This window comes from Oncorhynchus mykiss, chromosome 5 (assembly GCF_013265735.2).
Source record: "Oncorhynchus mykiss isolate Arlee chromosome 5, USDA_OmykA_1.1, whole genome shotgun sequence".
Taxonomy (NCBI): Eukaryota; Metazoa; Chordata; class Actinopteri; order Salmoniformes; family Salmonidae; genus Oncorhynchus; species Oncorhynchus mykiss.
In genome coordinates, this window is record NC_048569.1 from 13,602,125 (window position 1) to 13,627,154 (window position 25,030).

A 25,030-nucleotide genomic window follows, 5' to 3' on the forward strand; every position below is an offset into this window, starting at 1 on the left:
ACAACATGAAGTTAAGGCCACCAAAACTAGAGAAGACATGATGAGGAATAAAATTACAGATAGAAGTGGGTCTTCTTAGGAATTGTTTTATCCAATTGATCTTAAAAGTATTATTTAAGGTAGTAAAGTTCAGAAAATTCAGCCCACCATTCTCATAAGTATTCATTGCAACAGTTTTCCTAATGTAATGGGTACGGTTTCTCCACAGAAAGTTGAAAAGCATCTGGTCTATCTCCTTGTTTATTTTACTGTCAAGATATAAAGATAGAGCGCCATATGTTAGTCTAGAGATACCTTCAGCCTTGGTTATTATCTTTTAAAGATAAGTCCCTCTGTAGCCATTGATTTAGCTTCTTCTGCGTTTTTTTAATAAGAGGGTTAAAATTTAGTTAAGAGGGTTAAAATCCTTTTGGAAAATGATTGTATCACATTGATCGATATGGGAATTTGGTTAGCATCTTTCAGAAAAAATGTAGTATCGTCAGCCAGCTGGCTTACAATAATTTGTTTACCAGCTATGGAAATATCTTGTATAGGACTATTATTTAAAGAATTTGCAAGAAGTTGGGTGATTAATTAAAACAGGTACAGAGAGATAGGGCAACCTTGCCTAATTCCTCTCTTTAACTCAAATCTAGGCGAGGTGCCATATTTCAATTTGATAGAGCTGTTACCATTTGCATAGAGAGTCTTAATAGCCTTACAGAAAAAATCCCCAAAGCCAAGTCTCTCAAGGGAGTGGAAGAGGAACTGATGCTCTACTGTGTCAAATGCTTTATAAAAATCAAAAAAATAATAGGAAGCTATCCTCAGTTATTAGGTCTGAGTAGTCAAGTATGTCTAATACTAGTCTGACATTGTTAGAAATATGTCTGTTCCTCATAAATCCAGACTGTGTTTCATCAATAATTGCATCCAGGACTTCTTTCATTCTTTTTGCAAGTAGTAAGGCTAATATCTCAGCCAGCAGTAAGAGTAAACGCATGGTTTAGGGTAGAGACGTCCCAAGTATTCCGTATAGTACTGACTGGGTGATTGTTGTCTAAACGGGTGCCTCTGCTCATCAACTGTGTGAATGACGTACAGACATGACAGCGCGTTATTTCGGCCAAGTCTCGCGTTATTCTCGGTCTATAAAATGTCACGCACCCTATTTTCGTTCTTTCCTTTATCACTTTAGCGGTGAAGGTGCAACAGTAATCGGTCGTCCCGAATCCGGGTTCATCCGACACCCTCACCAACTCAAGCTGAACTGAGCTCAACTTCTACTGCAGCACCATGCCTCCTAAATTCGACCCCAATGAGACTAAAGTTGGTATGTGTGGCATCTACTGTAAAATTGTTGTTTCAGATGAGATCCAAAATGGCAAAATGGAGTCGACTTCTGTCTGGCGCGTCCATGCAGGGGCAGCAATGAGCTGATGAAATGGTAACGTTAGTTAGGATGAACAGCTAATATCTCTTGAATGTAAATGCTAAATTACATATGTTCGTGATGCGTTCTAACGAACATATTCTGTTAACTATTTTTGTGTTACCGCTATGTAACCAACGATAGCCCATTTCATATCCATGATGTTGGCCTAGCCAAGTAGCTGCCACCACGTGGTTGCAAGTAACACTTTCTGACGCGTCTAAATTGTAAAGTGAAGGATATTGAAATTAAATACTTTATTTTAGTTTGGCTACCAAAATCATCAAATTCCCATTAATTTGAAAGACGTGTGACATGGGCTGGATAGACTACAGGCTCGCATATAACATTTTAAAGCAACTACAATCTGTTTTGCCACTTTAAATTTGGTATGCAAATCAAATGTAGCAACCTAGCAGGTGACGCATTTTGATTTGAGGCAGGTCTTTTGTAAATTTCTGCCTGGGTGGCCTAGTTATGTAAACGTTTGCACGGACCTACAAGGGTACTTGTTGTTCATAGGCATTTGGCGTTGACAGCAGAATTTCAATAGGTGACGTTTATTGTACTCGGATGCATTGACCGTATTCTGATTGTGGTCCACATGTGTCTTGTCATATTTGCCTCTTACACAGTAATGCATTAGATGGTTGACATTTGTCACAGAAATCCAGTATTTACCGTATTCAATACGTGTGATGGGGTATTTTTTTTCGTTCATTGGCACCCCAGAGGCAAATTCTATAACATTGGGACAGTCAATGAATTGCCCGCTATTAGGATTCAGCCTCCCGCCACTTTGCCAGTCTGTCTGAGTGACTGAGTGTAGTCCAGTGGAGGCAGAGATGGACCCAGTTCTAGGAAACAGGGCTGCCCTGGTGGTGGGCAACTTTGTGCCGAAAGTCCTGGAACAATGGTGCCCTCATACTAACGGAGGTTTCTGTCATTTGTGAATTCTATAACTATTGTCTGGTGAACCAGCATGGGGCTATAACTCAAGCCGTACGGATGTTTCTTCCCCCTCAAAAATAACCAGTTTATCCTGTTTTATCCCATGTAGTGTACATGCGATGCACAGGAGGAGAAGTTGGTGCCACCTCAGCGCTGGCCCCAAAGATTGGACCCCTGGGTCTGGTAAGTGTTACATTCCTCCCAATTTAATATGATTGGTGTGGTTTGATTACCCATTGTCTACAGATCAGCCTCCCGCCACTTTGCCAGTCTGTCTGAGTGACTGAGTGTAGTCCAGTGGAGGCAGAGATGGACCCAGCTCTAGGAAACAGGGCTGCCCAGACGGTGGGCATCTCTGTGCCGAAAGGCCTGGAACAATTGCCAATATTGTCACTATTGAGCAGTTTGACTCTTGATGCCTTTTCTGTTATTTTAAACCTGTGCATTCCTTGTTTCGGCATTTAGTCTCCTAAGAAGGTTGGTGACGATATCGCCAAGGCCACCGGAGATTGGAAGGGCCTGAGGATCACTGTCAAGCTGACCATTGTGAACAGGCAGGCAGCGGTACGTACCAAGTCTATTCCCAAATGTAGTCCCTGAAAATGTTTGGCCACTGAATGTTTATCAATTATCTGTTATTAACGTGGTTTCTCGCTCTATTGTAGATCGAGGTGGTGCCCTCTGCTTCAGCGTTGATCATCAAGGCCCTAAAGGAGCCCCCTCGTGACCGGAAGAAGGTCAAGAACAGTAAGTTGCCCTGTGCTTTTTCCTGTATAATGCCACTTCAAACATGTGGCTTTCAATTTAACCTGTAGTGGGGGCACATTCCAGCCTCCCGCCACTTTGCCAGTCTTTCTGAGTGACTGAGTGTAGTCCAGTGGAGGCTAAGATGGACTCAGCTCTAGGAAACAGGGCTGCCCAGACAGTGGGTAACTCTGTGCCGAAAGGCCTGGAACAACTGTGCCAAAAGGACAACTTATCTAGTAACATAGCTGTCCCATCTGTTTTTACAACCAGCAATGATTCATAGATCCAGTGTACGCATCTAAGCATGCTGTCTTTGTTTCCAGTCAAGCACAGCGGTAGCGTGACCTTCGATGAGATTGTGACAGTTGCCCGCACGATGAGGCCCCGCTCCATTGCCAGGGAGCTTTCTGGTAAGAGCCCCTATCTTCTCAGGGTCACTGAATCACCTGTTATGATTCCGCCTCCCGCCACTTTGCCTGTCTGTGTGACTGAGTGTAGTCCAGTGGAGGCGAAGATGGACCCAGCTCTAGGAAACAGGGCTGCCCAGACAGTGGGAAGCTCTGTGCCGAAAGGTCTGGAACAAAGTTGCCCCTATTCATACAATAGAAACTATTGTCCCCTGCTGGTCCTAATGTCTTTATTTTCTCAGGAACTATCAAGGAGATTCTGGGAACTGCCCAGTCTGTGGGTTGCACCATCGATGGCCGTCCTCCCCATGATGTCATTGATGACATCAACAGTGGCAAGGTGGAGTGCCCATCTGAGTAAAGCATCAAATGGATAAATAAATAAACATGAATATTCATTTTGTTGTATTTTATGGTTGTCAGTTATTTACCTTTCTGTCAGCCTGCTATTTACACACTTTGTATGTGTTTTGTGAACTCGTGTTGGGCAGTGTTTCTATTTGCTGGTTAACAGCGTTAATGTTTGACCTTGAATTATACATAAGAGTTCACCCAACGGACAGATTGCACCTGTGCCCCCAGAGAAGCCAATGTGTTCCACAGTGGGTTGAGTGCCTGCAGGTTCTCATTTCCTCCCTTGTTCTTGATGAATTGTAGTACAGTAATGTAGTACAGTAAGCAATTTGAAATGTTAACTACCTATCTAAACGGGTGTATTTGGTTAATTTTCCTAATTGGGCATTGCTGGTTTAACAAGTGAAGCTGGGCCTGGCTTAAGCAGGATGCCACTGGAGGTGAATATAACACTTTTTTTCAATAGTGGCTAAAGCGATGCCAAGTCTATGCCTGTAAGAGGTTATGCCAACGAAGGGTATCATGCTCTGCTGCTGGCACACTGTCGAACAGATGTCCACAGGCAAATTGTACAATGTGCAGACATATTGTCCAACTTGGAAGTTACTTGTGAGTTAGGCGTGTTCACATGTTCTACTCGGAATGTTATTTTTGCACACGTGTAGCCTTGTGCATTTGTAGTTAGTGGCCACTATAATAGAGCAAAAATGTAATTACATTTTCATTCTATTTCTACTTAAAGCTGTTTTTTGCGCCACGTGCAATATTTAGGTGTTGGTTTAAAGTGTTCGATTAAGGCTGTCGTGGCTAACTGCAATAGTGTTCTCATTTGCGCACATTGGATTGCCTTTTAAAAAGAAATTGGCTGTGCATTAGGTTCAAACTTATTTTTGACTGATCATTTAGGTAATCTTTAGTTAACCTGCATTTCCCCTAGTATGGTTTTTTTTTTCTGCACAAAGTGCCCTCACCACTTTTCATCCAGGTCAGTGTAGTGGTCTACCTGGTGAAATAACTGAATCTGTCATACCCTAGGGGTTTTGGGCAAGGGTACTAAGCAGTGGCAAAATGGCATGCTAGATATTGCCTCAAAGTATTCAAAAGCCTGTCTCAACAGATAAATATTTTAAACCCTTAAGTCGTTTGTGCTGTATTGGCAACAATGTAGCAGTGGTGGGCCACTTCTAAATATAGGGGAATATAGTTTCTGGCCCTGTGAGCAGTCTGCTTTAAAAACCTGGCACTATAAGCAAATGCCCAAATTCTAGTCTGTGGCACAAATTCAATGGAAGTTAGTGGTACATGTCCCTTCTGTGCTTGTCCACATCTTAAGGTAACCTGCGCTACACAAATGTAAGATACGTGAGGGTTTGGATGGTTTATGGAATTCCTGGCGTCTGCATTGACCAGACAGTATTTACTGCACTGTGGCCTCTGCAGGAATCAGGGTGTTCACACTACTTGCCCACCCCCCACCTACCATCAATGTGGAGCTATTCGGGGGCCCCTCTGTATTTGTTACATTTGGGAGGTGTACAGCATTTCATTTGACCACAAGCCTCTGGAGGCTTCCAAATTGCTTCACACCCTCTGTACTGAGCCTCTGGACCACATTGTCAGGTCAAGCATAAATCTGCTTCAAGGAAAGTAATTTTGTAATTTGGGAGAATTGTCCCTTTTAAGAATTTAATCTGTGTTTACCCCAATGATTGGAACTGTGGGACATTTAATTATAAGTGGAGTGCACTGAAGTGTAGAAAATTGGGCACCAATATTTCTAAAATTGTCCACTTAGTGTCCCAAGTCCCCTGTGTTTGAGTTGAGTCTGAGTCAGTCACCAATGATTTAGTTGAGTCCAATTTATAACAATTAGGCATTTGTTTCTAGTTGCCGCTCCCTAATGAAAACAAATGTTATTCATCACTACCTCAAGTTCTACTCTGTTTTACTACATAAATGAATGGCGAAGTCAGGTGCTCAGCTACTTTTTTGTTGTAATTTCCTATGTGTGTAGGTTTATTGCAAAATGAAAACTAAAGGGACCTGTCAGAACTTTGCTATGGGATGCAGGGGAAAAGTGGGAGGGTAGAGGAAGATGACATTCAAACAGGCTACTTTTCTGTTCTCAAGGGGAGAGAAAGAGAAATAGCGAGACTTAATATTAAACTAGTATAGTTTTCAATTTCGTATAGAAGTTTGGAGCCTGCCTGCCCAATGTGGGCTGTGTGTGCCTGGTGCGGCGTGTCTTTCCCACTGATAGAAAACATCTTTCAGTGCTGCTAATATTCTTGTCATAGTAGCCTATCCAGTGCAAATCACCATTGGTCTAACCCAAACTGAGTCACAAAAATCTGGATTAGAGTTCACTTGTCAGCATCTGTAGAAGGTAATGGAAATAATACCCAAGAATGGTAGCCTTTTTCGGTGAGTCAACTTGCAAAACGTGCAGACACTAGGCCTTCCATGGAGTAGGTTTGACACCCCTGCCCCAGTTTTTCAGCAGTGGTGGCAAGGGTAGTGGACACCGGGAAGGGTTTTTTGATGAGCTAACTTCACAAGTAATTTTGCAGTTAATGGAATTCAGTGGTTTCTACAAAAATCTTTATTGAAAAAACAGTATCCAACACTACAAAAGCACACAGTTAATCCCCTGAAAACAGTCTTCACTGGAGGCCTTCTGTTCAAAAGAAAAGTTATTCACCTACAACATATAATAGCTCACTTTGGTAATCTGTAGCCTGACACGGACATGATAGTTACTTGCATGGCTGATTTTGAACGCCTTAATCCTAGTTTGTCATCTCCCAAGATTCCAGACAGACCAAATCATTCATTTCAAAGCCAGAGTTTGAGTCATGACCAACAACCACACAGCCTATGAACATTTTTTACATTCTCTGCATCATTCTTTTAAGGTCAAGCATGGCTGATCTCATTTGTGCCAAAGACTAATATTTGGATGTCAGGTACACAAATCTTTTGAGTTCAGTGAGGACGGAGAGAGTCAGTCGACACCAAGTCTACCAAACACGAGTAACTTCGTTGCTATCAAATCTACATTGGGATAATGAGTACTTCTGAGAACATCAACAAATTATATCAATAATGGTCTTAGAACTGTGGTATAAGGCCTTTCTGATCAGAATACAGCAAGTTTGCATTGTGCTTTATTCCAGCAAATAACTGATGGAGATGGTTGTTGGTCTAAATACTACTCCCTTTATTCAGAGTGAGCCAGTGGCTGGAAGACAACAGAATAGAACTATTACATTAATGCCAAGGCACTATTTGTTTACCTTGAAAAAACACCCTTCATCAAAATAAAATCACTGATCTGACAACTGAATCTGTGAATGCTGTGTAGAAGAGTATCTGTTGCTGGCTGGAACATGTTCATGCGTTTTAAAAATGGTCAAACCAAGAGACTATTATATTTACATATTAGTGTGCCTTTTCCAAATACTCAAACAGGGCCCCTGCCTTCACATCTGTGTTCTGATCAGTGCTCTACTACATAAAGAATAAGTCAGTTATCAATTCTCAACTTCTTCCTCTTCAACCTCATTCTCTGCTTCCTGGTCTTCATCCATGCGCTCTTCCTCCTCCTCTTCTTCCTCCCTGCTCTTGTCGTTCTCCTCCACATCGTTCTTTTTCTCCTTTGCATCTTTGCGTTTTTGTTCCGATGCCTCTTTCTTCCCCTTCTGGCCCTTCTTGTAAGCTGTATTGGAACAACATTGTTATAAAAACAGCATTCACTTAATAAGTCAGTGGTTAGCAAGGTGGACAATTGTAGTCGACACTGGCCACAATTTTCCATAGCTTTATAGAGGGCTATAAATATCCACCCCATAATAGGAAAAAAAGTGCATTGTTCCAATGAAGGGGAAATTAGATAAATGAGGTTTAAATGGGACAATTGGGCCTACACCCAGCAACCTCTGCTACTTATAATCCTCTGTGGTGGCAGTCACAATTAAAATGGGAAAATGTGTCAGGTTCTCTAATCAAAACACAATGTAATACAACAAGAAGTGTTCCCATTAACTCAGAACATTGTTCCAATAGGCTAAAATGCATCAAGTACTCTGCAAGAACTGACCACAATGCATTGCTGGGCCATTTTCAGGCCAAGCCAGCCAATGGCCATGTTTGAGAGTGTCAATACTGATCAGTTGCTGTTGAGCAGACAGACCAATCTACAAATCATAATAAGTTGTTATTTAGTGTAGATCTGTCCGTCTGCTCAGTCGATGATTAGCGACCGATTATAATTGATGCGCTCAAACACGGCCAATGTCTCCAAAACACACAGGCTGTTAAGAAATTCAATGTTGATCGGTGATGATCATTTGAACATTTACCCTCCAAAGATTCACGTAGAGGCTGCAGGAAGCGTTCAAACTCCATCTCCTCCATCGCAGACATCACATCTGTTGCGTTTAGAGTTTTCCGTTTGGCTTTCATGGCAAAGTTGTTTGCACTGTTGGCAAAGGGGGGGTTCAATTAATATTATTTGTTGCACTCAGAAAGATACCTTTATATGTATATATTCCAGGTGCTGAAAGCACTTGACTGTATGGAGGTATGTATTATAAAATGGCCAATTAATAAGCGTTTATTGCATAAACCTGTTGCACCGCACGTGTAGTTTCTCTTACCATGATGTTGCATAGAGGACGAATACACTGGCAGCTTGAGATATGGCTCGCCTGGCTTCTTTTGACACGTTCACCCCATCTGGGAGCTATTTACAATAAAATAGTGAGAGTAGTGTTACTAGATTAGCTGGCAGTGTTGTCATTTGCAAGCCTGAGTTGTCACTATACACACGAGCCGAAAGTGGATTAAAAGGAGCCTTACGTTGCTCCTTATAGTCCAACGACCTTAAAAAAGGGTTGAATTGGCTCTGAAAACCTCACAAATACCCCAGCTAAAGGTGAATTGATTTAATTGCAGGACGGTTCTAAAAGCATATATCCCTCTACTTTCATATCACATCAAAATTATATATATATATTTTTTAAACACAGTGTGTACTGTTTTAACACAGTTGCAGCTGAGAGTATTTTTCAGTGATTAAACAGAAGACTGACACCACAAACATGTTCACACAGATAGTCAACTGTCTTCCGTCTGTTTTCCGTAAACAAACACTAACATGGAGATATGGCCGTGTGGGAACACAGACCCTATAAATAGGTATATTTTTTGTATTTATTATTTCTTGCTGATATGAAAGCTACTTATGCGTGTTAATGTTCAGAGCGTCGGGGCTACTAACAAAACTCCCCCGTACAGAAGACGCCTTGGTCCAATGACTTGTGTAATGTGGAACTGAGTCATGATCAAGGGCTATAAACACACAAGACTGAGATGTGGGTATAGGCTAGGTTCAGAATGAATCTATAATAACATTGTAGGTACCCACAAAAACACTAGCTACTCCATCCATGGTTGTTTTATGATACAGAATTTATTTACACACATACACCAGTTTATTAGGTACACCACCACCTGTTCACAAAAATGGTTCATCCTACAGTGAGTCACGTGGCTGTGGCTTGCTATATAAAAGCAGGCAGACAGGCATCCAGTTACTGTTCGCTTTAACTGAATGATCGGTGCCAGGTGCGCTGGTTCCGGTATCTCAGAAACAGCTGGGCTTTTACTGAGAATGGTGCAACAAACAAAAAACATCCAGTCAGCAGCAGTCGTGGGAGAAAACAGCTTGTTTATGAGAGGTCAAAGGAGAATGGCAAGAATCGTGCATGCTAACAGTTGGGCCAAAAACAGTCAAAATTAAAATTAAAATGCAATACAACAGTGGTGTGCAGAATGGCATCTCGGAACGCACAATTCGTTGGTCCTTGTCAAGGATGGGCTATTGCAGCAGATGTCCAGATCGGATTCCACTCCTATCAACTAAAAACAAGAAGCAGCTCTAGCGGGCACACAATCACCAACACTGAACAATTGATGCGTGGAAAACTTAAAAAGCTCCCACGAATCCCGGGCCCTGTTGTGTCATGCTGATGGCAGAGTCAGGATTTGGCGTAAGCATGTGTCCATGGCCGCATCCTGTTTGGTGTCATGGTGTGGGGAATGTTTTCCTGGCACACGTTAGGTCCCGCGATACCAATTGAGCAACGTTTGAACACCACAGCGCATCTAAACATGGTTGCTGACCAGGTGCATCCCTTCATGACTACAGAGGGGTCCGACCCGGTACTAGATGGGTGTATCTAATAAACTGGCCATTGAGTATATATGCCATGTAGCTTCGTAAAGGTCATGGGAATGGCAGGCATTTTTCCCATTGTTGATTTACCAGTATGCTCCTATTGAAACAAAAATCTGTAGAAAATGTGCGCACTCACCGCCTCCTTGATGATGCGCGTGATGACAGCATTGGGCAGATTGAGGTCCTCGGGTCTTTCTGCCATTACTTTGTTAGTTAGCTAGCTTACGCGTATTTTAACAAAACGAACTAAATACAGTTGTTGCAAGGCAGCCTTCGCTCTTTCTCCCCTAAATATGAGAAAAGTCGTCTTGAACTGTAAAATAGCTAGCACGTTACAATGGAATTAACGTTAGCAAAATAATCTAGCCAGCTAGCTATCATGTCCCGGCAAAAAAAAGACAACTGCAACAAATAAGGTATTCGTGTAACATAAGCTTGTTCACTCTGTCCAGAACTGAATAGCCTAGCAATTTTACTTTAATAACACGCGAACTTCCAAGCTAGCAAGATCAGAACTCTTTTGTCACATTTGTTTTTGAGATTACTCTTTCGCGCGTATCTTCCAACCACGTGATTCTCCTGTCAACTTTCAACTTTGACCTTTATAAATATATATATATATATATATATATATATATATATATATATATATATATATATATATTTAACTTGACTGTGCGCATACCGCCTCTGTGCAACGTTGTTTGTGCAAATATATATATATATATATATATATATATATATATATATATATATTTTATTTTTTTATTTTTTTATTTTTAAGAAGAAGTATTTAGCTGTTGGTGGGAAGAAATGACTAGATGCGTTTGTCAAATTGACGTCTATAAAGTTTTATACAATTTATTTTTTGCTAACCTTAACCAAATGTTCCTAACCTGCTACGTTAATTATCCCAACCTGCCGCGAAAAATTCTAACCTGCTACGAAAAGTCAATTCTGGTCAGTTTTGACTGTATCTACATTGTCAAAACCAGGAAACAGTGACACACTGCTCATGCGCTATAGACCCTTTTAAATCTTCACCCGATCAGACGACGATCACCCCATTGAAAGGTGTGATTGGTAAAATGATTTCCTTTTAATGGGGTGATTGTCTAATCGGGTGGAATCTTGGACCCTTGACCAGACCGTTGTGTGGCGGCCCAGGCATATTTTTGTTATTTTGGTTGTAGTGAGCACAGTCAAACAGTTGTAGAGAACGCCAGCTACTGTGATACAATGAATTCAACTTTGAATATCAAGATGAGGTCATCGAAAGGCTCGTGTTGCTGTGTTTACGGGTGTTCGTTGAGACCTGCAACAAACTATAAACCAAGTTTTTAGATTTCCGAAAGAAAGTGGACCACTGCTATGAATAAAGATGGTTGGCTACCAACAGCAAATTCGAAGAATTTCAGTGCACGCTTAATTACAGGTAACGTGAATGTGTTTTGTCTTATCTGCTTTCCTCTTAGTGTTTTGAGAGCCTGTTAAAAAAAGCTGTCAGTCTTTATTTACCCTTATTTTATACGGTAAATTGACTGAACATGTTGGGTGCCTTAGATTAGATCAATTTTGTCTAGGCCAGGGGTGTCAAACTCATTCCTTGGAGGGCCGAGTGTCTGCAAGTTTTAGTATTTTTTCCCTTTCAATTAAGACCTTGACAACCAGAAGGAGTTCCTTTCTAATTAGTGACCTTAATTAATCAGTCAAGTATAACGGTGGAGCGAAATCCCTCAGACACACTGCCCTCCGTAGAATGAGTTTGACACGTGCATTATGGGGATAAAAAATTATCACAGGTCAAGCGGTTTCTGATGGAGTCGCCTTCAAGTTGCTTCTCACCAACTGCACCATGCAGCCATCACCTACATGGTAGAAGGCACTATTTGTCAACCAATTATTAGGATGTTTTTAGATGACTCACGTGAAACTGACCAAAGACGTGACTAAAAGGGAAACCACGTTACCATGATTCTAAAGCTACAGGGGATACAAATGAATGTAATTGAGACCTAACCAATTAATTGTACACATGTAATTATTTTTCGTTTGGGAGTGTGTGATATGGGGGTATGGAAACGTTTATTTTGAAAATAAAAATACAGTAGCAGCTACAATTGAAGTCGGAAGTTTACATACACATTTGCCAAATACATTTTAAACTCAGTTTTTCACAATTCCTCACATATAATCCTAGTAAAAATTCCCTGTCTTAGGTCAGTTAAGATCACCACTTTTTATTTTAAGAATGTGAAATATCAGAATAATAGTAGTGATTTATTTAAGCTTTTATTCCTTCATCACATTCCCAGTGCACATCAACAGTCACCCACGAAGCATCGTTACCCATCGTTCCACAAAAGCCGCGGCCCTTGCAAAGCAAGGGGAACCACTACTTCAAGGTCTCAGAGCAAGTGACGTCGCCGATTGAAACGCTATTTAGCGTGCACCACCGCTTACTAAGCTAGCCGTTTCACATCCGTTACATACGCTTGGTTCGTCCTTATGCAGTCGGAAATTTAAGACAAAATATCCACAGGGAAACATTATTAAACCAACTTTTAAAAACGCTGGTACTGATCTCACACGCACACGCAATGTAAACAGGTGCACAAGCTCTGCTATTGTTAACCACGTCTTGTGCATGTATTTACAACGCAAGGCTCCGTTGATGGAGACAACCGTCAGTATCAGAATTTTGAAAAGTTGGTTTAATAATACTTTCCTGTGGATATTTTGTCTCAAATTTCCAACGGTGTATATCCTGGGCTTGTGGCAGACAGAGGGGGTAAAGCTTTGGTTCAGCAGGGAAGCCAGAATGTTATTTTGGGAACAAAATGAGGTGTTTGCCCACAATAAGAATTACTTATGGGTGTTCCATTTTCATTTAATTGCTATAAAACTGGTCTGCTAACTGTGTGGACCGAAATATATCAAGCTGCTGTTTGAGCATGTGAATCAAGTAATTCTGAGAAGGTTGTAAAAAGAGACTAGGGGAAAGTTCCAACAGAAAATTCCCCAGTAATTCTTACCATTCTATATCTCCCCTCAACCATTGTGTTTATTTTCATGCTGGCAAGCCTCAGCAGTGTTAGTGTGTACACTTACCAAGATTATCATCTGGGAGTCCAACTGTGGCAATATTTAGATTAACACACTTTTCTCTCCAGCTGTGTCTAATGATAAGCATCAATCAATCGCATCTTAATTTAGTGGGACAGACTGCCAACTGCATTAGTGTCAATAATGAGGGTATGTCTTTGATCCTTCTTGGGAAATGTCTGAACCGTACTTGCCTGTGTGGGAATTAATTTCAAGATGGAGTTAAATGTTAAACGTCTTGTACTGAAATAACTTTGAAAATGAACTCAAGAATGTATATATTTATTTTGTGAGAAAGCAGCACAGGGAAAGGGCTGTGTTGGTTATAATATCATTACATTGTAGACTACATGCTTTAACACATGCACACCTGAATGTTAGATCCTTTAAAGATGGGAGACTTTATTATCAGGAAATAGTCATTTTTGCGGTCTTTTATTTTTATTCCTTACACCCGGACCCCACACACACACACACGAGGCTGGAAGCAGCACAGTGGCAGCTGCAGAGCAGGTTTGGGGTTAAGTGCCTTGCTTAAAGGGCACAATGACAGTCAGTGGCACCTGAGGTTCTGATGCCAGCAACCCTCCCATTGCCAGCTTACTCTCCCAGGTTCTTCATGAGCCCTGGGATTCAAACCGGCAACTATTCCTCTATTCCCAAAACGAACTGCTCTTCCATATATGGTTCTAGAGTTACCTCATTTACTAGTACAGGCTTTGAACTCTGATCTCAAGTTGTGTGTGGCCTTACCCCAAGTTTAAGAGTTCATAACAATTTGCATGTGGAATTTTCACAAGAAATCTAATCTACACATTGCAATAAAACGAGCAACAAAGGGCCGTTGTGTCATTTGCGCTCAAGCAACACACTTTACTATTTACATGACCTCAAACACTTACTTGTGGTAAGTATCATGAATTTCCATGACCTTTTATTTTTAATAGTTTTTCAAAGTTTCCCTTTATCCAAAAGCCCTGAGGTTAATGTGATATATTTACTTAGAATGCAATGATCATATTTAACCCTATGTTTTATTGAGCTGATGTAGTCATTTTTTTCCACTCTGTCAATGGCAGGGAAGTGATGTCATGGTGAAGTGCAAAGCAGCCTTGCTTGGTTGTACAGTAAGTGTGGCTGAGAACATTAAGACTGCACTGTTAACCACCTCTCTCTTTAATTCTGCTTTGCTGTCAAAATGGTTTAGCACATCATGGCCATTCAGCTTGTGAAAACATATGGTTACATTTTTGCATCTGTCATCTGTTGCAGGTGGCAATGTTATGGTGTTGGAGACCCCTTAAATCTAAAACGTTGTTTTAGAGAATTTTGCAGTATGTCCAACCGGCCTCACAACCGCGTCGTGTGGGCGAGCAGTTTGCTGATGTGAACAGTGTCTTATGGTGTCGGTGGGGTTATGATACTGGCAAGCTACGGATAATGAACACAATTGCATTTTATCGATTTCAATTTCAATGCACAAAAATACAGTGAGGAGATCCATTGTGAGGCCCATTTAAAAAAATCAAAAATAAATGTATGTATCTGTGACCAGCAGATGCAGATCTGTATTCCCAGTCATGTGACATCCATAGATTAGGGCCTAATGCATTTATTTCAATTGACTGTTTTCCTCATATGAACTGTAACTCAGTAAAATCTTTAAAATTGTGGCGTTTTTATATTTTTCAGTATAATTCTAGATGATATGTAAGGAAGGATGCATACATTATTATATGGGTTTAATACATGCAAGAGTATATCTTTAAAGGTTCATGTTCTAAGGAAAACGCATAATAATAGCTTAAACACAATTCCTGGAACTACTCACCATTTTCTCAAATCTTCACACACAATTTTAACTCACCCAACGGTACAAACATCTAACTTCTGGGTCCCAATTCAAACTTTGCCCTCAGACAACACACACAAGCTGTCAAACGCAGACTACATGACAGTTTGTTACACACTGGAGGGATTCATTCAAAACACTGCTACCAAAATGTTTAGAATAGCTTTTCAGATAAATAATTTGAAACTTTAAAGTCACAGCACTGACTATCCAGATAACCCTTTCAGGAACACCCTGGCGAGAGAACTTTAAACAGTACTGTAATAAATACCTCTTACATTAGTGGATAAGGGAATACTACTGGATATGCTGTTTTGGTCAAAAACCTGACCTTTGAAATGTCACACTGACGAAACATGTAAGGAAGAGTCCATGCACAGTAAAATACGCAATTTCCAAAAGCTTTATTTCCAAATGTACAGGTTACTCAGCGTCTCAGGTCTGGGTCCGGCCATAATATCTCATCAACGTCACACATTGTTTTCTCTTGCCAGGCAGCGTGGGAAAAATGCCCTTGTGTGCCTTAGAAAACCCTGGATAGACTCCACAGACATCACCACAGGTGTCCACCATTACGTCCAGGAGGTTTTGCTGTGCATAGGGGTTGCTGTCATACATTCTCCACCGCCATACTGAGAGAAATGAGGAATATGCTGGCAAAATAAGAACTGTGAACCTGGGGTGGTCATTGAACAAGGCGCCAACCAGAGCAGACCAATGGAAACTCCCTTAATCCCAAATTACAACATCTTGGGCTTGCTCTGGTTGCCCTGGCTCCCCTTCCTGTTGAGGAATGTTATTGTGCAGCTGATCTAGAAATTGAAGGAGTTGTGCCGTGTTGCATGGACCCACTGACATGGCGGTGGAGGACGTCACGATTGCTGATGGCTGCACATAGGGTGACGTTGCCTCCTGGCAAGGAACTTGTAGGATAGCACGGTGATGAATGCACCGCCTTTTGTTAGGTTGAACCCTACCTCGTCGATAAAGGTGTACTCCTGTGGGTCTGCCATGGTATCCAGCTCAAAGATTCTCTACAGAAGTAAAACATTTGTTTTTACTGTACTACAAATACACTACTGTAGTGTACAACTGTACTGGAATGAAAGATTGTGTACTGCAGTTACAGTATCACATTACTATACAGTACTGTATTGATATGCTGGATAGATGGTCCATACTCAACATACTGTAAAAAGTCTACAGTATAGCAATTACCTGCACATATTGGAATCGTTGCTCTTTAACTCTGTTTGAATTCCTTTCAAAAGGCACGCGGTTGTCCTTATGTGGTTCTTCTGAATGATCCGGTCAATGGTGGAAATGCTGATGCTGTCAATTCCTTGGAACACTACCTGGTCTTCAACTATTTGGGTTTGAATTGACCTCTAACAGAGGACGTTATTACCAATAATCACCATATTCCCCAGGGCAGTCTCCTGCTCAGCTGTGAGAAGTCTCCGCCAACCTCCAATAGATGGCCACCTCTCAGTTCTGCAAAACATTTGATTTGACCATTACTGACCAATGGTCATCCATTACTGACCTACGTTCATCCAGTACTGTGGTAAAAAACTACCCTGAGAACAAAGTGGAGATTCAGTCTATATGCACTACAACATTACATGTAACAACAAGGCAAATGACCTGTTTTCCCTTCTGAAAGTACGGACAATGGATGTAACCGTGTAATGGGTTAGGTTGGGTTCCACTAGCTGTCCAGTTTCTGTCGTAGTCCTCACATGTATGAGCACATGATGAACTAGGGTGGCATGGATTTCATCTGAGATTACTTGTTGTTGTTGTCTTCCTCTGTTGTCTTTCAACTTCGGCATTGTTAGGATCCATTGTTCCGAAGCACATGGACATGCCTCTAGGCCCTACTTCTGATTGGTGTGTTAATCATTTTGAGGATTAGTGTGTGCACCTGGAGAAAGGTGTGCTCTTTGAGTTTAGGTTGTGATGACTTGAGTAAATTATATTGAGAGCACGTGTTTGCTGAATATAGTACAATTAATGATTTATTTGGCCACCTTTGTGTAAGGTTTTGCAGAAAGCGTTTTGAATATTGAAATGTGTGGAAATGGGTGAATAGTGTTTATGGTTATGGGAAATGTGTGTGCGTTTTTGGTAATGATGTAAGGGTGTGTGTTTTTGTGCTAATGGAACCAGTTTTTGTGTTTTAAGTAATCGAGGAAAAACTGTAATAGATACACAATGAGTAACTTGGCTAAACGTACGAGGTAATTGAGGTAGATACAGTTGAAGTCGGAAGTTTACATACACCTTAGCCAAATACATTTAAACTCAGTTTTTCACAATTCCTGACATTTAATCCTAGTAAAAATTCTCTGTCTTAGGTCAGTTAGGATCACCACTTTTATTTTAAGAATGTGATGTGTCAGAATAATAGTAGAGAGAATAATTTATTTCAGCTTTTATTTCTTTCATCACATTCCCAGTCAGAAGTTTACATACACTCAATTAGTATTTGGTAGCGTTGCCTTAAACAATTTCAACCTCAGTCTGACGTTTTGGGTAACCTTCCACAAGCTTCCCACAATAAGTTGGGTGAATTTTGTCACATTCCTCCTGACAGAGATGGTGTAACTGACTCAGGTTTGTAGGCCTCCTTGCTCACACACACGTTCTGCACAAAAAAATTCTGTAGGATTGAGGTCAGGGCTTTGTGATGGCCACTCCAATACCTTGACTTTGTTGTCCTTTAAGCCATTTTGCCACAACTTTGGAAGTATGCTTGGGGTCATTATCCATTTGGAAGACCCATTAGCGACCAAGCTTTAACTTCATCAAGACTGATGTCTTGAGATGTTGCTTCAATATATCCACAATTGTCCTTCCTCTTGATGCCATCTATTTTGTTAAGTGCACCAGTCCCTCCTGCAGCAAAGCACCTCCACAACATGATGCTGCCACCCTCGTGCTTCACGGTTGGGATGTTGTTCTTCGGCTTGCAAGCCCTTTTTCCTCCAAACATAATGCTGGTCATTATGGCCAAACCGTTCTATTTTTGTTTCATCAGACCGAGGACATTTCTCCAAAAGTACAATCTTTGTCCCCATGTGTACTTGCAAACCGTAGTCTGGCATTTTTATGGCGGTTTTGGAGCTTCCTTGCTGAACGGCCTTTCAGGTTATGTCAATATAGGACACGTTTTACTGTGGATATAGATACTTTTGTCCATGTTTCCTCCAGTATCTTCACAAGGTCCTTTGCTGCTGTTCTGGGATTGATTTTCATTTTTCGCACCAAAGTACTTTTATCTCTAGGAGACAGAACGCGTCTCCTCCCTGAGCGGTATGACGGCTGCGTGGTCCCATGGTGTTTATACTTGCGTACTATTGTTTGTACAGATGAACGTGGTACCTTCAGGCGTTTGGAAATTGCTCCCAAGGATGAACCAGACTTGTGGAGGTCTACAATTGTTTTGGCTGATTTCTTTTGATTTTCCCATGATGTCAAGCAAAGAGGCACTGAGTTTGAATGTAGGAATTGAAATGCATCCTCAGGTACACCTCCAATTGACTCAAATTATGTCAATTAGCTGATCAGAAGCTTCTAAAGCCATTACATAATTTTCTGGAATTTTTCAAGCTGTTTAAGGCACAGTCAACTTAGTGTAGGTAAACTTCTGACCCACTAGAATTGTGATACGGTGAAATAATCTCTGTAAACAATTGATGGATAAATTACTTGTGTCATGCACAAAGAAGATGTCCTAACCGACTTGCCAAAACTATAGTTTGTTAACAAGAAATTTGTGGAGTGGTTGAAAAACGAGTTTTAATGACTCCAACCTAAGTGTTTGTAAACTTCCGACTTCAACTGTATGTACATATAGCTAGGAATAAAATGACAGATTGCAAGCAGTAGCAGCGGTGTATGTGATGAGTCAGAGTTAGTGAAAAAGGGCGATACAGATTGTAAGTGTAGCTATTTGGTCAACTAACTATTTTGAGGTCTAATGGCTTGGGGGTAGAAGCTGTTCATGGTCTTGTTACTTCCAGACTTGGTGCGTTGGTACCGATTTGCCGTGTGGTGGCAGAGAGAACAGTCTATGACTTGGGTGGCTGGAGTCTTTGAGAATTCCTCTGACACGTTTGGTATAGAGGTCCTGGATGGCAGGGAGCTCGGCCTCAGTGATGTAATAGGCCATCCGCACTAACCTCTGTAGCATTTGCGGTCAGATGCTAAGCAGTTGCCATACCAGGCGGTGATGCAGCCAGTCAAGATGCTCCCAATGGTGTAGCTGTAGAACCTTTTGAGGATTGGAGGGCTGTCTTCATGATTTGAGGTGTTGTCGTGCCTTCTTCATAACTGTGTTGGTGTGTTTGGTCCTGATGGATCCTTAGTGATGTGTTGTCCTGGCACCACACTACCAGGTCTGAACTTGTCTCGTTGTCAGTGATGTGCATGGCCATGCAGTTGTGGGTGAACGGGGAGTACAGGAGGGGACTAAGCACACACCCCTGATGGGCCCCTGTGTTGATCCGTCAGGGGACTAAGCACACTCCCCTGAACCTCTGTAAATGTATTCCGTTTTCTTCTGTTTTCCTTCATATGATCTCTTTATGTTGATTTTATTGTACTCATAATCAAAAATCCAGTGAAACAAACGTACTAAAACTTCAATAAAGGATCAACGGTTCAAACATGATTAGTCAGTAACCCAATGAAGCTGATAAAACATTACATTTTGCCTGTAAAGATGAATAGGGCTGATACTTCCTTACTACTCTGAGATAATTTCAGACAAATATCTATGATAAACAGGAACTTGGACTGTAAAAGCTGAGGCACAGCAACAGCGAAGAAAACACAGATAGCGGAATGGCAGTCTTGGTGTGCAGGTTAGCATTTTTTCGTTATAAAACTTGTTCTGGCGGCAGCGCTGCAGAGTGGTCACTAGCCACAAAGTCGTATAGTTCGATTTTAAACGTACACTCTTAGAAAAAAGGTTCTATCTACAACCTAAAATGTTCTTTGGCTATCCCCATAGGAGAACCCTTTTTGGTTCCAGATAGAACCCTTTTGGGTTCAATGTAGAGAGTTCTACCAAGAACCATAAAGGGTTCGCCTATGGCGATAGCCGAAGAACCGTTTTTCCTAAGAGTGTAACCTTACATTTAATTAATTTTTACAATATAGCCAATTTTGACTTTGCAGCTCTCCTATCAAAGGGGAAATCACTCAGTTCTTCCTCCAGGACAGACTCCTGACAATAAACATCAACCTTCTCTTGGTAGTTGTGTGACTGGGCTCTCTTGTCTGAGTCATTGGGCCCAATGTTGTGCAGGCGTAGGACAACAATGGAAATTAAATCCTTAGTGAATCCCTCGACAACATGGGTGTCCTAATCGATCCCTTGACGAACCGAGCAGGAAAAACAATCTCCCTGGAAGACATCATCGCGATGCAGATTAAGATGGCAGACATGGTAGCCACCGAGGACACAAAGCATGAAGAATAACATCTAAAGAATGACAATGCAGGTAATGTCAAATTGAATATCAGGTACCAATGTGGCTATGACTTCAAAGTGATGAATTGTTGTTATCAATGGGGATTGGTCTTAGAATAGATGTCATGGCTGTCGAATGAACTGGACCAAGGTGCAGCGTGGTGAGCGTACATATTCCTTTTATTATTATGACTCTGACAAAAAACAATAAACAATCCAAAAAAACAACCGTGCAGCTAAAGGCTATAGTGCCAACAAACAAAGACAACTTCCCACAAAAACAGGTGGGAAAAAGGGCTGCCTAAGTATGGTTCCCAATCGGAGACAACGATAGACAGCTGTCCCTGATTGAGGACCATACCCAGCCAAAACAAAGAAATACAAAACATAGAAAAATGAACATAGAATGCCCACCCAAATCACACCCTGACCAAACCAAAATAGAGACATAAAAAGCTCTCTACTGTCAGGGCATGACAATAGATTGATGTACCTTATATTTTTGTAGTTCTGGAATTGAAGCTGAAGCTGTTGGATTCCAAGTTGGTATCCCTGCAGAGAGAGACTAAGGGTAGGATAATGTAGTCATTTTGGGTTTGCTGAGAAGTAGTCAGAATAAGTTTGAATAGTTTTCAACCATTGGTGTTCATTTCATTACAGTTCAAGTGAATGAGATGGACCAGCTGAAGAAAAATAATCAATGTGAGTGTATTGTATGTATCCCAGTTACATATGTATATAAAAGCATACTACCACTAAAGGAACAAGGAATCATCAGTAGTATTTATTTAATTCATACAAAAATCTATTTAGAGTCAAACCCTATTGATTGTCTCACACATTTTATATAAGGGCTCAATGCAGTCTGTATCACTGACATGTTAGCTTGCGTGATAGAAATGTCAGTTCATTTCAGATTGAGCTGACATTTTATTTAACTTTTATTTAACCAGGTAGGCCAGTTGAGAACAAGTTCTCATTTACAACTGCGACCTGGCCAAGATAAAGCAAAGTAGTGCGACACAAACAACACAGAGTTACACATGGGATAAACAAACGTACAGTCAATAACATAATAGAAAAGTCTATATAAAGTGTGTGCAAATGAAGTAAGATTAGGGAGGTAAGGCATTAAATAGGCCATAGTGGTGAAGTAATAACAATTTAGCAATTAAACACTAGAGTGATAGATGAGCAGAAGATGAATGTGCAAGTAGAGATATTGGGGTGCAAATGAGCAACAAAAAATGGGGATGAGGTAGTTTGGTGGGCTATTTACAGATGGGCTATGTACAGGTGCAATAATCTGTAAACTGCTCCAAGACTCCAGCTTCAATGATTTTTGTAATTCGTTCCAGTCATTGGCAGTAGAGAACTGGAAGGAAAGGAGGCTAAAGGAGGAATTGGCTTTGAAGGTGACCAGTGAGATATACCTGCTGGAGCGTGTGCTATGGGTGGGTGCTGCTATGGTGACCAGTGAGCTGAGATAAGGCGGGGCTTTACCTAGCAAAGACTTATAGATGGCCTGGAGCCAGTGGGTTTGGTGACGAATATGAAGCGTGGGCCAGCCAACGAGAGCATACAGGTCGCAGTGGTGGGTAGTATATGGGGCTTTGGTGACAAAATGGATGGCACTGTGATAGACTGCATCCAATCTGCTGAGTAGAGTGTTGGAGGCTATTTTGTAAATGACATCGCCGAAGTCGAGGATCGGTAGGATGGTCAGTTTTACGAGGGTATGTTTGGCAGCGTGAGTGAAGGATGCTTTGTTGCGAAATGGGAAGCCGATTCTAGATTTAATTTTGGATTGGAGAGGCTTTGATGTGAGTCTGGAAGGAGAGTTTAGTCTAACCAGACACCTAGAATATGTGGACAACTACAAATACCTACATCAGAACCGTCCAGAGTAGTGATGCTGGACGGGCGGGCAGGTGCAGGCAGCGATCGGGTGAAGAGCATACATTTAGTTTTACTTGCATTTAAGAGCAGTTGGAGGCCACAGAAGGAGAGTTGTATGGCATTGAAGCTAGTCTCTGCAGCGTTTACCATAAATGCAGTCTCCGCTAACCTTTGTGTATGTTTGTGAGTGTGTGGACACGTATGCATGCCAATCCTAATCTCTCAATTCTTCCCACTGAGATAGGCAACTTCAGAGCACCAGTGAGAGGAATCTATTGCTTTACCTTAAGCTGCTTCAAACACAATGACCACATAATGAATGTGTGATGAAGGACGGAGTTGCCGTTGCTGGTGTGTATGATCACAGTGCTCCTGGCGGGGGTGATTGGTGACCAACCGTGTTGTTGAGTTTGGGGAACAGATCTATGCTTTCTTAATTAGCAGGACACATGTCATTGGTTATGACCTACAAACCACCTTCAATGGTTTTCTTCTGTTCCCCATGTGAGGAAAAGGCTGGTAGAGGCAAAGAGCCATCCCAAATAAATTTGATTCACAGAAAGGTACCACAATGTTTTCTTGCTGTTCTGTGTAAGTTTGTTTTTGAACATTTTGTTCTAGCTGGGATATACAGTAACTCTGTACAATTAATATCACATGCCATGATTGAAGTCCTTTGGTAATTATGTCTGTCTGTGTGGTACCGTGTAGCTCAGTTGGTAGAGCAAAGCACTTGCAATGCCAGGATTGTGGGTTCGATTCCCAAGGGGGATCAGTATGGGGGAAAAAGTATAAAAATGGATGCACTCACTACTGTAAATTGCTCTGGATAAGAGCATCTGCTAAATTACTAATATGTACATGGTACAGGTGGGAGACCTGTACCATTATTTTTTTCTATGTTCATACATTTAGTTGCAAATGCATTTTGTGAATGATGAAATACAGTGAGACCTATGTCTGTTACAGATTTGGTTGTGTTTGGGTACATCTTGTTACTGAGTGACATCATTCCAGATGACAACACCAGGTGTCACTAATGACTGGAAGCAAAGGGGATCTGAGAATTACGGGACCATGGTAACTGCCAGTCCCAAATCCACCCTACTGCAGGCTATAATGTTGTAAACTATAGCTGTGAAATGCAGAAAACAGACACATTTATAAACAACAGGTGCACTCGTAAATGTATAGACTAATGTTCTTCTTTTACCCACAGTCATCTTTTTACATATATATTTTTTTACAATCTACCAATACCCAAGAATAAGTAGCAATGAGTAGGTAGTATGTGTGTTACACCCTACTGGAAATGAAATGGTCCTGACGTGAAGCATAGATCTCTGTTGGTTTACATAGCACATTTGAGGAGAAACGTCTGTGCTAATGTCTTCTGTCATTTTATGAAAAAAAATAATGTTCTCTACTCCTCCTGGGGAATTCAAGCAAAGTGCCAGTGGCATCACCATAGCAACTGTCCTAATGACCGCAGAGTGAGTCTGTAAACAAACCAACAACACAAATTGCATCTTCGTTTAGTGATTAGTCTAACTCAAGTCCACTCCTTATTATGTCACTTAGATACAGTGGGCTCAGTGACGTTTTGAGTGTTGTGACATGTTATGGTACTTTATCATAGACTCAAAGCTGTTTAGAAGGGATGGGCTTATTTTCTAGACAGAATGTATTCAGGATTCAATGACAGGCACTCTGTGAACAGCATTCATAAGTACTGTACATTGCACATTTTGAAAGTGGCACTATATTTCTCCCATACCTTTATTTTTTTTTAGATTTGATCTTATTCCACCCAGCTCCTATAGTAATAACCTAGATTGTTAGGGTTTCATATGCTTATCTTTGCTATGGAAAATAAGGAAGAAACCCTTGCAGGAACAAGATGTTTGAGGGGGGGAGTTGCCATCCTCCTCTGGTTCAACAAAAGTTGAGCACTCACAATGCCTTGCCCTGTGGAATTGTCCAGCAGGACAAAGAGGACCTCAGATCATTGCTCCACACGTGCTTTCCATGCCCTGGATGCTGCTGGGAACCATTTAGTAAACCACAGCCCTTAACAGGTTTTCCATCAAACAGTATCAAGAGGTCCTCCCTCCTGCTGTTTTTTTCCTCTCTCTCACAGACCCATCCTAACTGCAGTAACGTCTCAAGCAGGATGATGTAAACTTTTCCCTCCTTTTTCACCACAATGCTACCTTTTCCCCTGCACCCTCAGTACCCACAATGCACCATTGAGTGAGGATAGGCCTTTCAAAACAAACCCCCCTAAGTATGCTTTAATTTTCTTTCTCTCTCTCATACACACACACACACACACACACACACACACTAATGATCGTTCCTTGAGCTTATGTTGAGTCTTTGAACCAGTGCTTTGAACTAAGGGAGGGGTATGTCAACTAAGTGACAACATGGAGAACATTTTTATGAAGCCTCTGCCACCAGTTTAATGCCTCCACCATGCCTCCTTTATTTATTTCATAATTAGAAAACAATGGTAATTACGCCTCGTAAATTGTTACGAGATTCCACAATAAAAGCCCAATGCTGGTCACTTAAG

The 25,030-nt window shown here is 41.2% G+C and overlaps 2 protein-coding genes, 1 long non-coding RNA gene and 4 other non-coding genes across 8 annotated transcripts in view; 6 read left to right on the top strand and 1 right to left on the bottom strand.

The window, feature by feature from the left end:
- The first annotated feature begins 1,084 nt into the window (after nt 1-1,084).
- Nucleotides 1,085-3,927, top strand: rpl12 (ribosomal protein L12). 2 transcript variants are annotated; one of them, XM_021601750.2, is made up of 6 exons: nt 1,085-1,315; nt 2,475-2,548; nt 2,831-2,929; nt 3,031-3,112; nt 3,436-3,522; nt 3,762-3,927. In XM_021601750.2, exons 1-6 carry the CDS (start codon nt 1,279-1,281, stop codon nt 3,878-3,880), a joined length of 498 nt encoding a protein of 165 aa, XP_021457425.1. In that variant the 5' UTR covers nt 1,085-1,278; the 3' UTR covers nt 3,881-3,927. The 2 variants fall into 2 exon arrangements, with proteins under 2 accessions (XP_021457425.1, XP_021457427.1); XM_021601752.2 differs by having other exon boundaries at nt 1,142-1,429.
- LOC118964769 lies at nt 2,205-2,330 on the top strand. Its single transcript, XR_005051962.1, has one exon. It is a non-coding gene; the product is annotated as a small nucleolar RNA SNORA65 (small nucleolar RNA).
- LOC118964767 lies at nt 2,620-2,745 on the top strand. The gene has a single exon (XR_005051960.1). It is a non-coding gene; the product is annotated as a small nucleolar RNA SNORA65 (small nucleolar RNA).
- Nucleotides 3,200-3,325, top strand: LOC118964766. The gene has a single exon (XR_005051959.1). It is a non-coding gene; the product is annotated as a small nucleolar RNA SNORA65 (small nucleolar RNA).
- Nucleotides 3,576-3,697, top strand: LOC118964768. Its single transcript, XR_005051961.1, has one exon. It is a non-coding gene; the product is annotated as a small nucleolar RNA SNORA65 (small nucleolar RNA).
- A 2,530-nt stretch (nt 3,928-6,457) lies between the features above and the next one.
- On the bottom strand, nt 6,458-10,709 carry pole3 (polymerase (DNA directed), epsilon 3 (p17 subunit)). The gene is made up of 4 exons (XM_021601753.2): nt 10,251-10,709; nt 8,532-8,617; nt 8,235-8,353; nt 6,458-7,591 (listed from the first exon to the last, which is right to left on the bottom strand). Exons 1-4 carry the CDS (start codon nt 10,314-10,316, stop codon nt 7,407-7,409), a joined length of 456 nt encoding a protein of 151 aa, XP_021457428.2. The 5' UTR covers nt 10,317-10,709; the 3' UTR covers nt 6,458-7,406.
- A 200-nt stretch (nt 10,710-10,909) lies between these two features.
- Nucleotides 10,910-25,030, top strand: part of LOC118964562 — a 31,095-nt gene continuing 16,974 nt past the window's right edge. The window contains exon 1 of the long non-coding RNA XR_005051642.1: nt 10,910-11,549. This is a non-coding gene — a long non-coding RNA (uncharacterized LOC118964562). The remainder of the gene's footprint in view (nt 11,550-25,030) is intronic.